Source organism: Pelmatolapia mariae, linkage group LG13 (assembly GCF_036321145.2).
Source record: "Pelmatolapia mariae isolate MD_Pm_ZW linkage group LG13, Pm_UMD_F_2, whole genome shotgun sequence".
Lineage (NCBI taxonomy): Eukaryota > Metazoa > Chordata > Actinopteri > Cichliformes > Cichlidae > Pelmatolapia > Pelmatolapia mariae.
The window spans coordinates 22,740,590-22,754,380 of NC_086238.1; the positions used below are offsets into that span (position 1 = coordinate 22,740,590).

A 13,791-nucleotide genomic window follows, 5' to 3' on the forward strand; every position below is an offset into this window, starting at 1 on the left:
CATTTTTTTGCTCTTTCCAGTGCTCGGCGAGGACATCAGAGAAGGAAAACCGCTCGACCACTGCAAAGAAAAAAAAATGTGCATGCATTAGTACTGCATTACTGTTATACTGCATGTTTTTACACCAGAAGTGGAATTTGAGCCAGAGCTAATTGTTTAGTAGGTCCCTTGGTCCCCAGAGACAAAACTTTAGTATGTAAGGGCACGACTAGTCAGCCAGGGAACTGAGCGAATGGTGCAATGCTTGACTTTAAGTCACAGCGTTATCTACTCCTAAACCTAAGCAAGTCATTTTCATCATTCAACATCAACAAAAGTTGAGTGAAAATAACATAAATGCAAAATTACAAGTGGAATTCTCATGTACTCTTTCACACAGTGCACACATACAGTGAGTTTCAAGAGGAAAACGTCTCAAATCGAACACTCTGAGTTGTACATTTAACAAAAAGGATGTTTACAGCATCTTATGATTGTCATGCTAGCTACTGCATTTGTGAACATCTGGAACTTGCCACAATTCTCTGACCACATATTTTACTAAATTCTTCTACAGTGGAGATTAGACGTTGTCACGCATAAACACTAAACACACAAGAAAATGTGGGATTTTAGCCCTACCTAAAAGATAGCTAGCATTGGTGGCATCAGTGCTGATGTCTCTGAGAGAAAACCAGCATGCTGAAGCCCTGAGGCAACTGTTGTTGTGATTTGGTGCTTTCTAAATAAAATGAACATGAATTGAATTTAAACAAGCTGTTCCTTGCTCTTCTTTTCATTGCTATGAGTTATTGTACTCATGCGCAGATATGTGTAACAAGTAAATGTGTAAATTACCAGAAAAAGTTTTGTCTTGCAAGCCATCTTGGCTAACATATTTGATGTAGGAGTTAGATTGGAGTGTGAAGAAAGTATCGAAAATACATTTAGAAAATAAAAACTCCTTTAACATATTACCAGTGAAAGCCTTGATGACTGAGCGGGAACCTCAACTCCAGACACTGAGACTGAACAGGCTCAACCACAATCTATAAGTGATGACTTTTAACCAGATACGTAAAGTTTAATCCACGGTTTTGCTAAATACACCACCTCAGTTTTCCATTAATGATGTTAAACCCCCCTGTAGACCTTTTTTTTCATGGCTTTTCATTCAGCTGAGATTTTTTTTTTTACATTTTATTAATATATTTAATATGGTGTATTTAATCAATGCGTAGGTCTGGTTTTCTAGGTTTATTAAAAGCTCGTTTTAGACACACTGTAAACTTGATTTTATAGAATGTGACACATTGAAAATATAAATAATAAAGAGCTCAACTTTAACCATCAGCAGCAATAATAGTAATCTATAGAAGACTGGGGAGAAGTGGAGAACATTTGTCTGTAGAATAGCTACTTTTTTCTCTCTCTCTCTTTTTTTTAGCAATAATAAACTGTGTATATAGTGCAGCATCGGTACTTAGTAAAGGAACAGCTCTAAAAAAATTCCACCACAGCTCATCATTCTCAGCCATTATGTTTCTAACGGTAAATATTTTAATCACTATAGAAGTAATGATATTTTAGACTTCTCGAGGCAGGAAAGAGTGCACGTAGGTGAAGATGTGCAGAGAAAGTGTATAAAAGAATAAAAGACAGACAGCACAAAGTGTTTTTTCAATCTTTACTTTTTTCTTTTCGTTTGTGTTAAACTTTTTATTGGAGTTTCTGGGTGTGTGTGCTTAAGGCAAACAAACAATCAAGGATTTAACTGAAAAGTCAAGGAATCACCCAAACTACTCTGCTTCATCCCGGCAACTACTTGTTGACACGTGACAGTCAGTCCATAGAGCAGCTGCTGAAAAATTGCATCCTGGACTAGAAAGTGGTTTCACAGTCACCCAGCCAAATGACACTGTTGAGCCTCACAGTTAGCATTGCTAAGAAAGAAAACTTATTAATGTATTTCTACAGTTTCATCACCATGAATTGATATACTGAAACTAATCAAAATCACTCTCACAGAACAGCAAAACCACAGCCACACTGTTTCTATAAACATTAGAGCCCAAATCAACAAGTGGTATCTGGCCACTACTCCATCGCCTCCAGCACTAAAACTGTGTGTAATATGCAACCTCAGTCGACTTATACGTTTCAGTGTTTAGAACCCCACAGGAGGGAAGAAAGTTCTTCAAAAAACAGGTTTTATGTTTCTAATTTCTATTTGTGTGAAAATGCAGTTTTTAATTGATTTCTTTATCCAGTGAGTTTTCAAAGTCTCTTATAGGCCCAAGGGGTCACAGATTTCTCTCAGCCAACAGACCAGTCATAATCCTTCAGTTGTAGTCAAATCAACCAAATTTGAGCTGGAGTGTTTTCCCAAGACGGCAGCAACTTGGGCTGGTGCAGCTGCAAAGTGTGAGAGTTTCCCGTCGTAACCAGATATTATTAGAACAATGTGAATGATGGATTTGCTTTAAAAGTAACCGAAACTTCAGCAAGCTTAAAAAAATACTGCACAAAGTAGTAATTTGGCCTTAGATGGAGGTGACAAAGGGGGTCATCTTGGCATGTCCTTTTATATATGTGTGTATGTGACTTTGTGCGTGTCTGTGTGTTCGTATGTGACCTTTTTAAGATCCAGCCAAACTGCTAAACACACTCCCTCTGTGCCTGTCATTTACAGGTTGGCTATCGACATCTTAGAGTCTGAGCTCAGGGGATCAGCGCTCACATGCCAGCATGCTACACATGTGGGGTGTGCATCAAGACGCACACGCATTTCCACGAAACGCACTCACGTAGAAGCCAGTTGCTCGAAGCATATAGACAAAGAAGAAAACCATCACAATCTGTTGATCCAAACTCTGCATTAGTGCCACTGTTTGCATGTGGAACTGATTGCTGCTGAAATGCTGTCAAAGATTAGGATGCTAGAATATCCTTTTCCATTGTGTCTTACTGAAGTAGGATCACGAGAAAGCACTTCACTGGATCGGCACATCTGCTTTTGGTATTTATTTTTGGGGGGTTCAGAAGGGCATGCACCCAATTAAAATCAATAACTGCGTTCACTTCAGCAAAGCCTGCTGGCAGACTCATGCAATCAAAAAGCATGCGGACAGCTGATCCCTGCAACAGCTACAGGCTACCACATGTCCCTGCGTGTCAGAAAAACAATGGAAATCACTTCTGTCATGTCCTCGGGCTTTGGCCTCTCCAAGCTTTGTCTTTCAGACCAGGTTAACGTGTAAACATCACCCACCCCCCTCTCCTGGTCAACATCTTTGCTTGCCAGCGTCACCTTTGCATGGAAGTGATCATGAAACGTACGCCCACATACGGCAGACTGTTAAAATACCTTGAGGGGGTAATCTTGCCTTGGAAACCTCACATAAGCTCCTTATCACAACACATTAGGAAGAGAAGAGGAGGGGAGCGCTAGTGTCAGCTGTCGGGCCCTGTTGGAGAAGGTGAGCCAGGCTGACTGTGACAGGTCAGTGAACATCACTAGCCAAAGGCTTAGGAAGGCAAATGAAGACGCATACTGCCGTCATTTGGTTTCAACCCTGTTTCCTAATTGTAATGCATAACTTTTTCTTTTAATGAGGCATCACGAGGGAACACAAATTAGACTTTAAGGATACAAGGTGTTATTTCTCGTACAGATTATATCTCCTGAGCCACTTTAACTTTGGGTTGTTTAACTAAAACTGACTCAATAAAATCAACATGTACTGGATAGTTGTCATGGTGTGGGTCTGATGACCCAGAGCTCATGTATTTCTTGTATATGTTTTTCCGTATGTTATGTTTTGGTGGTTTTCTCTCCTTTTTTGTCCTTTCTCCCTGTGTGCTCCCGGATGTTTTGGGGTCGCTGAGGGGACTGCGACCCGGAAGTGTTCCCGCACTGGGGACTGCCGCACCTGATGCTCATTAGCCCTCACCAGCTGCAGCTGACGGCTTCGTGAGGAGCGTCTTATTTAAGAAGGTGGCGGAGCTCCAGTCGGCGCGGGATTATACTAAGTCAAACCTGTTAAGTACCTCCGTAGATTAGTGTGTTGTGAACGGCTTCGCTACTAAAGGCTGCCTGCTGAGCTGTGTGTGTTTTTGTGTCACCAGGAGTCGGGAGTCAGGAACGTCGTCACGAGGGGAAATCACGGAGTGGAATCGGGTTTTTGGAGTTGTCACCTTTTCACTGCTATGGACACGTGCACTGTGTGGGATTCATAGAGGAATCGCCACAGGAGTCACAGTGCTTGAATTGTATATAGTTGTCGTTTCTGTCCACTCACCATAAATAAATCCACTGTCCTTCACTAGAGTCTCGCGTTTGGGCCCTACTTTCTCTACAACTCCACGGTCTGCTGTCGCAGCCCGTGACAGAATAATCCCGCCCAACATGGACCCAGCGAACTCATCGGAGAGGTTCAGGAGGGAGGTAACGGATAAGGTAAATAGACTCTGCAACCTTTGGCTGGAGGCGCACGAGGAAGGATTTCGTCGCACCGTGGAAAAGCGGCTGAAGGAGACGCTGTCTTGCTTCCCTTGGGTACTGGATACGCTCTACCCGATCGTCGCGGACTTTCTAGCTAACACGCTCCACCTCCACTCTCCTATTCTGGCTGCTCTTCAGCCCGACCAGCTGGGGGATCCGCAGCCTGACACGCCGGCCCCGGCATCGTCAAAGAAGCGACGCTCGCGCCGCCGGCGCTCTTCACCGCAGCCGGATTCCCGGACTTCACAACAACCGGCTGTGGTGAGTCATAAGGACAACTTTTCATTTTTCACTCCATCTGTTTGTTTACTTAGGCACTGTGAGACCGCCAAGCCTGTAACTCAGGCAGCCGCCCAGTCTATAGCTAAGCGGTCTGCAGTTCAATCATCTACCCCACCTACAGCAGCCTCCACTCCACTACCCACTCCAGCAGCTGTGGATGCCGCTGGGAGTAAAATGAACTCTATTAGTGTGTTAAATTCTTTCCCTGTGACGGAAATAGAGAGCGTCGCTACAGATTGTACCTCGCTGCCTTTACCCCTACTGACTGCTTCTCTCTCTGCTCAACCAATTGCTGTTGCTGTGCCACCATTCACTCCACCATCAGCACAGTCTGCAGTTCAGCCATTAGCTCTCCCCATCACACCTCAACCCACTCCAGCGGCTTCAGCCGGGCCAGCCGGCGATGGTCCGACAGTGTTCATCACCGCTGTGAGTAAACCGGACTCAATTGTTTCTCTAGATCCTGTCATTAAGAGTCTAATCGCAGATGAACAGGATGAGACAGTTTCTTCTGAACCCAAGGACCGCGCCCAGTCTGTGACTGGGAACTCGAGGCCCACAATGGGGAATAAGCTTGAAAATTCTGATTGGCCAGAAGATGAAAAGGAACTGGCAGCTAATTCCGGGTCATTAATTAGTGTAGAGAGTATTGAAAACCATTTCCCTTGCTCCCCATCCGAGGATGGAGCCTTAATTTTCGAGGCTGTTAACCCTGAGTCATTGGACTATGAAAGTGTAAATCTAAAAGATGTTTTTGTGGCTACTGATCAGCTAGTAACTCAGTCTACTGATCAGCTAGTAACTCAGTCTGCTGCCCAGCTAGTAACTCAGTCTGCTGCCCAGCTAGTAACTCAGTCTGCTGCCCAGCTAGTAACTCAGTCTGCTGCCCAGCTAGTAACTCAGCCTGCTGCCCAGCCTGCTGCCCAGCCTGCTGCCCAGCCTGTAGCCGTAGCACAGCCAGCTGCCCAGCCTGTAGCCGTAGCACAGCCAGCTGCCCAGCCTGTAGCCGTAGCACAGCCAGCTGCCCAGCCTGTAGCCGTAGCACAGCCAGCTGCCCAGCCTGTAGCCGTAGCACAGCCAGCTGCCCAGCCTGTAGCCGTAGCACAGCCAGCTGCCCAGCCCCTCCGATTCTCTGCAGGATGTTCAGAGGAGCTCAGTCTGCCAAGTGAGGACTGTTTACCTGGGCTGGAACAGGCTGACTGCCCCGCACAGCCCCAGCCGCGGCATCACGAGCTGGCTGTGAGCCCTGTGCTGTCTCAACCAACTTCACCTTTACCAGAGATCTCGATACCTGCTGGTCACGCATCTGTCTTTGCTGAAGGGTCCGAGGGGCTGCTTCAGCTATCATCTGTTTCACCATCCACATCAACTACACTGCCATCATCTCCACCGCCCGCTGCTGTATCACCATCATCACCGTCTGTTGCGGCAATGTTGTCGGAAGAGCCCGCGCCGCCTGCTGAGGAGCTCGGCGAGCAGGAGCTCTGCGAGCGGGAGGAGCCCGCACCGCCTGCTGAGGAGCTCGCCGAGCCAGAGCAGGAGTTCTGCGAGCGGGAGGAGCCCGTGCTACCTGCGGAAGGACTCAGCGTGCCAGAGGGACCCGCTCAGCCAGAGCTGAAGGTCAGTGTGGCGGATGTACCTCCACACCATCCACGTCCAGCGCGCCCTCCACGCCGTCCACGTCCAGCACGTCGGGGATCACGGGCCATTCTACACCGTTGTTCACCGGAGCTGCAACGCCGCCGCCACCGGTGCCGTGGCGGGCCATCAGAGCTGCAACGCCGCCGCCACCGGGGCCGTGGCGGGCCAACGGAGCTGCCACTCTGCTGCCACCGGATCCGTGGCCCCCAGCCGGGGCTGCAGCGCGCTGCCATTGGACCCATGGCAGGCCACCTGAGCTGCAACGATGTTGCCGCCGCAGCCGCGGCAGGCCGCCAGAGCTGCAGTGCGACCACCACTGGACACGTGGCAGGCCACCGGAACCATTTCGCCGCTGCTGCCGGACCCATGGCTGCCCGCTGGTGCTGCAACACCGCCACCACTGGGCCTGTGGTCGGCCACCTGAACTGTTTTTCCACCACTGCCTGACCCACAGCGGGCTTCGCCTGTTTTGCCGTCTATTGGGTCGGCCGCCAGAACTGTTGCTGCCACTAGGGCAGTGGTTGGACTATTGAACTTTGGTTTTTCTTTTTTGTTGTCTAGTGTTGTCGGAGAGGTTTTGGGGCCCTCCGTCCTGGACCCCCCTCCGCCCGCCCTGGGTTGGTCGTACTGTGGTTTTGTTTTGTTTTTTCGGGTCGTCAGGAGCCGACCCTTAGAGGGGGGGGTACTGTCATGGTCTGGGTCTGATGACCCAGAGCCCATGTATTTCTTGTATATGTTTTTCCGTATGTTATGTTTTGGTGGTTTTCTCTCCTTTTTTGTCCTTTCTCCCTGTGTGCTCCCGGATGTTTTGGGGTCGCTGAGGGGACTGCGACCCAGAAGTGTTCCCGCACTGGGGACTGCCGCACCTGATGCTCATTAGCCCTCACCAGCTGCAGCTGATGGCTTCGTGAGGAGCGTCTTATTTAAGAAGGTGGCGGAGCTCCAGTCGGCGCGGGATTATACTAAGTCGAACCTGTTAAGTACCTCCGTAGATTAGTGTGTTGTGAACGGCTTCGCTACTAAAGGCTGCCTGCTGAGCTGTGTGTGTTTTTGTGTCACCAGGAGTCGGGAGTCAGGAACGTCGTCACGAGGGGAAATCACGGAGTGGAATCGGGTTTTTGGAGTTGTCACCTTTTCACTGCTATGGACACGTGCACTGTGTGGGATTCATAGAGGAATCGCCACAGGAGTCACAGTGCTTGAATTGTATATAGTTGTCGTTTCTGTCCACTCACCATAAATAAATCCACTGTCCTTCACTAGAGTCTCGCGTTTGGGCCCTACTTTCTCTACAGCTCCACGGTCTGCCATCGCAGCCCGTGACAATAGTATTCTATCAAAACAAAACCACTCAATTTTTATGTCATTAACATGCTCTCAGCTCACAATTCTTTTATTTTTCATGGGACTGGATGTACCGGCCTGAATGAACTTCATAAATGTGAATCGTTACCAAGCAGACAGAAAACGGACATGAAAACTTTCCAATATGCGTTGTTGTGGTTCTGTGTCCAAAAACAAAGATATCAAAAGTATCTGCTTCTGGTAGATTTTGGTTGTGTAACACTTTTTATTCTTATTTTTTTTTAAATACGAATAAAACTAACTAATTTAACTATGACCAAAAAAGTAATAAGTGACTATGTAGTGTTATAACTTGTGCAGCATGTTCAGACATCTAATTAGTTATTGTTTCACTGGTTATCGGTCTTTCTCTGATCTTCTGTTTATATATTAAAAAAAAAAAAACTTTGTAAAACTAGTGTATGTATTAATATTTTATAAAATATCAAAAAAGAAACCATTAGAATCTCATTATTACTTTCTTTAATACATTTGCTACAGGACTGCTGCAGTTATTTCAGGAAACTGGACAATCTGAAGGTCTTTTCAATATTAAATGAAGATAATTTACAGGACCACATTGACGAGAACTGTAGTAAGGTACCTGATATTGGGATTGCCAGGTCTTGTCTGATTGAGCAATCTACAAAGCGACCTTTCTCCCAGACGTGGACTTCTGTTAAAACCAGATGTTGGAACAAGATAGTAGACTCCTCGGCATATTTACTGTATTTCTTTGGATCTGTATATTAGGATGATACTGCTTACAGTATTGGTTGTGGATATAAGCTTTTTTATGCACATTTCTAAAAACGGTCAGACTAACCTCTTAACGCCAGGTTACTGGTGATATATCTAGGGTTAAGAGTAGGGTTTGTATCAGGTTATCATCCAGACCTTTTAGTTCATTTTTTTCTTTTATTTATTTTTTAAAGTGATGCATTTGCTAATTTTAATATTTATTTATTTTTAACATGATCAAAGCACCATACTTTTAACTTTCCACCTGGTAATTTTAGGGTTTAAACAAATAACATCTTTTTGAAATACAATCTCTGCTAAGGTGCTAAGAGTCAGCTTAGAAGTTAGATGGTACAATTGAGAAAAAAAAAATGTTTGTCTTATTGCTGGCATTTTTTTTATAGTGTGTTGATAAAAAGGCAAAATCAGACTCTTGCCCATAACACCAAGAGACAACTAGCAGGGTATAGGGTATGTGTGCATGTATATCTAGGTTTTTCACTACCATTTCAGAGGTTCATATAGCTCTGTAGAAAAGATATGGTAATGTGAGATTAAGGAAAACTGTCTGGGCAAGGATCCAAGATTATGCTGACGTGACGTGGGCAGCATTTTGAGCCTGGATTGTGACTCGAGTAAAGCCGATTCCTCCTTGAACAACTACCGTCAAGGTGCCCTTGAGCAAGACATCAAATCCTCTGCTGTTCTTAGTGAAGCTGCAGACTATCACCACAAAGGCATGGTCTGTGTTTAAAGGGTCACTTGATCTAAATTACAAAAAGCTTATTTTCTCGATTACTTCTAATGACTGTAGAGATAGTTTTGGTTTTATTTGATTTTGATTCCAGGATTTTCTGCAAAGTGAATGTAAGGATTTCAAAATATTCATTCTTTACTAAAGTTTCACATCATTTTCTTTGGTACAGTACAGACTGGTAGCAGCACATTCCTTGGATCTAAGCCTTAATTGAAACAAAAATTCTCAGACGTTCTTGCTGACATGTATGAAGGTGTAAAGGATCAAACTCCAAATTCTCTCACTGTGATAGCCAACACAACTAAAACCACTCGCCATTAGCTGCCATCTTTGAACTGAGTGTGGTGTTCACTGACAGTGATAAAAATGGTAACAAGACAGAGTTATTCTTTTATTGGCATTTACATAAAATCTGTTTACAATCAAGCAATGATTAATCTAATATGTATTGCTCTCTGTTGCAAAATTGTTGTAGTTTCGCCAGTATGTGATTGCTCAGAATCCCGATCTAAACAGGGAAAATGTATGATTTACATATCCAGCTATTTTCATCCTACCAAGAGCAGCGTAAATCTGTGGCTCAAAATTGAGGGAAAAAGTAAGTTCAGTTTTTACTCTCTGCAAACAGTGTGACAGTTCAGATAACTGTGTTTGATTGCAAGTGTCTAAAAAGGGAAGTATGACACATGGACAAACAAATTTAACCGACATTAACCCTTAACCATTAAGAAATCAATCTAAGATGCTAACACAGTCCCAATGATACCTGCATTTTGACAGGTATATATAACAGATGCTCCTATTGAGGGAAGTAAAAGAATGAAAGACACATGAATCTTGCTCTGTGTGCATGCACTGCTGAGAAACAACACGTACAGATGTTTCGTGGTGTTTCTGGATTTTCAAATCTGATGTTTAGAAACCAAAGTGAGTACAAAAGACCCAAAAGACCTATTTATTCTTCTGTTGATATAATTCCAAAAACAATTAAAGGCCTGTATATTTTTAATTTTTAATTTACCTTTGTTCATAGAGGGTGGCAACTTTAGAATACCCCTCGTCGCTTCATGACAATAAGTGTCAGCATCACAACTGACAGCACACTGCTGCACATTTAATGTAAAAGGGAAAACTGATATAAAAATCAAACAGCAATATCTCCAAATACACCAAGCTTTGCCAGCTGGCAGGTATAGGTGTTGAGGTTTATTTAGTCTTATTAATTAACATCTTTTTAACCCATTAACATCGCATGGCACTGTTCTGGCATGGCCAGGCATCCCTTGATGAGAGTGGTGTTTTAAAAAGCAACAATGTCCGCTCAGGAAGCTAGAACCGTGGTGGAATAAATAGGTGTTGGGTTACTTAAAGGTAAACCTGTCATATGTCAGTAGACAAGACTGAGAAAAGGTTTAGAAAAGTTCAACTCAGGACCCGCCCGTGTTACATCACCAGTGGTAATTTCACCCATTGTCTCTTGAAGTGACCTTTAATGGGTTCTCGTCACTATAATACTGCTAAATGTCCCTTACGTTTGTCAGCCAGTTTCCTGTGGTTTGTGTCTCATTTGTGATGTGTTTGTTTTGCACATGGTCGCACTTTTTATTTTTGCTTTGACTCATTGGCTAGGTTTAGACACTAAAAATTATTATGTGAACAACAGGGATGAAAAAGTAATTGGTTAGCTTGGGTAAAAAGTTATGGTTTTGTTGTTTACTTGTGTGCTGAAATGGGACCAAGGGGTCCTTTGACAAGCTAAAACTTAAGCTTAAAACCAAGTATATAACATATTTCTGTGTAGCAGAGAAGCAAAATTATGAATACTGAGGAGAGTGCCTAAGAAAAGTTTAGATTTTGTTTTAAGGGTTCAGTAGATGTACTTAATATGTAAATAAAAAAAAAATACATCACATGCTCACATTAACTGTAGCTGCATCTGTGTGAAACGAAGACAAAACTCCCCCCCCCCCAAAAAAAAACAAACAAACAAACAAACCAAAAAAAAAACTACTGGATGTTTTTTAAATCGCTGTGCACACATTATGTCCTCTGTGCGTGTGTATGTGTGAGACTAAATTACGATGTGTCATTCATGTGCACTTTAGTTGCAAGTTTGAATTGCTTTGGTCTTCCATTGCTTGCCACAAATAATGCATTTTATGTCCAGAACACAGAGGCTAATTGAGATGTAAGATTCACACCACAGAGCAGTAGATGGGAATGCATAATGAAACACGGAGCTGGATCGTATGCTAAATATAATGACAGAGGTGAGGCTGCAGATCACATTGAATATGAGGCAAGCACCGTCTTCATCTGCTTGCCTCCCACACACACACACACACACACACACACAATATAATACGCAGGTGCACACGGCTTAAGCACACATTGAACGCAGGGTAGAAACACATAGTTTCACACTCAGTGAAACAGCAAACACACACAGTGTGAACGCATGCTGGAGCAGGCGGAGGTTTTCTGTTGTTGAGTTCAGCTGCATACACACAATCAAACACAACACACAGAAGCGCAGGTCAGAGAGTCCCGGTGGCGTAGAAACTGGCAGGCATCCTTCCACTGTGCTCCAACAATCCAGCAGGCTTTTCTTTACCACACTGCCAACATGCTTCCCCCCTTCACACACAAACACACACACAGCATACTGCTTTTCCTTTCTCCTCTCCAATCATCCATTATTCTAAGCCCTCACAGGCATTCCAGACAATGAGAAGTTGAATGGGAGAAAGTGAAGCTAATTTGTGGACATGCGCTTTGTTATTGTTTCAATAAAAATTCCCTATGAACATGACAATTACATAAGTACAACAAAGAGGCTTTTGGCGAAGCCTCCATCATGTTTCCTCTGTACAGACGTTCCCTTAGATATTCCGTAATGGATCATTACATAGAATATCTCCAAATAAATCACAAAGTTGTTTGCGATTCTTTTTGATCTCTGGCTGAAGAGGAAGAACAATGATGTTTGATACTAACTTCAAACTAAGTTGGTGAAACACACATAATGAGAGGAAAGGCATCTTCGCATGTTTGGTAGCTTAGTGGAAATGTTTTAGCCATAAAAACACTACCAATGAAAACTTTAATACTCTAATCTATTTTAATTTGAAACGTCCTCCCTGTAATTCCAGTCTTTGTAGTCTAATTGGTTGTGTAAGTGCTTTGCTTTATTTTTCTGGTCCAGAGCATTTGCTATTTAAGCTAAACAGAGCAGATAAACCACTTGTATGCTAACTCGCCATCAATCTAGATGTTTCACCACTCTCATAACACCTGAGAGTTGGAAGTTATACTTCTACTATGATCTTTGCTGATGCTGAACTGAGTCCTACATATCAGTTTTGTAATATTAATTCTTTTAGCACTTAAGCACAGAAAGCCATAAAGTTAGCTGGTTGCTGCTCTATGGTGTACTGGATCAAGTGTTAAAATGGTAAAGCTCAAAACTTGGGGCACAAAAACAGTTTTGGCTCACATTTCTTCAAGATATTCTGAAGAAGCTAATAGCTGAGACAATGCTAAAAATAAGGTGAAGGTCAGAAAGTTTTAAGGCGATGTTGCCTAAACTAAGCTAAGCCAAGCTAAGCATGCCTAAGATTATGACTGTGAAACTGCCTGCTCCTCAGACAATGAGCCGTAATACCATGGACAGTCCCCCTTTTTTAAATATATAACTTTTCTTCAATATGATCCAAAATGAGTGAGTCCATAAAGTCATCTGGAAAGTCAGGCAGCTATTTTGCTAGCACAGCTGTAGCTTTCAGACAGAATGCAGGTTTAAAGCACTTTCACGGAAGCTACATCCATGTTTTATACTATACTACTTTGTGATCAGATGAGTAAGTCAGTAAAGCTGCATAGTTTTACTGTACTTAATAAAATCAAGACTGTTAATTATAAGAGAAACTGATAGTATAATTATAAACTTTTACCTAGTATAATTGCTAGCTTTCCTGTTTACCTACCAGTCAACATCTGGCAGCTCTTTCAGGTTATCTTGTAAATTAGCTCACTGAATAGCAGGTTGTAGTTTTTTCTTTGTAACTATTTTTTTTCATGAAAGCAAGTTAGTGCTGAGTCAAATGTGGTCAATCGATAACAAACTTACATCACCGTGCAATCGGTCTGCCATGAGTTACAATCCAAAGTCCCAGAAAACTACACGCATTAAACCAATTTACAACATTCTTCAACAATCTGACCCACATTTGCTTGGACTAGGTCACTTTTTACCCTTCTTCACCCTCCCACTTGCCCACCACACAGACACACACACACACATGCACCGCATTTTGGGCCGGGCAGCTCCTGGCTTCCACTTCAGGGTTTTGGCTGTGTCCCTTGCACTGTGACACACACACGCACACACACACACATACACACACACACAGACACACTCCTCTCCCATGCTCTAAGATCCTGTTCATCAGCCTTTATTGTCCCAATCAAAGCTTTGCCTCCCTGACCGCCTTTAATATTCAAAACTGCAAGATGGTACATGAGCCATTTGTCTCAGTCTACA

The 13,791-nt window shown here is 43.5% G+C and overlaps 1 protein-coding gene across 1 annotated transcript; it reads left to right on the plus strand.

The window, feature by feature from the left end:
• Positions 1–3,822: 3,822 nt before the first annotated feature.
• On the plus strand, positions 3,823–7,965 carry LOC134640004 (calphotin-like). Its single transcript, XM_063491556.1, has 3 exons — positions 3,823–4,020; positions 4,108–7,381; positions 7,469–7,965. Exon 2 carries the CDS (start codon positions 4,388–4,390, stop codon positions 6,851–6,853), a length of 2,466 nt encoding a protein of 821 aa, XP_063347626.1. The 5' UTR covers positions 3,823–4,020; positions 4,108–4,387; the 3' UTR covers positions 6,854–7,381; positions 7,469–7,965.
• Positions 7,966–13,791: the final 5,826 nt, after the last annotated feature.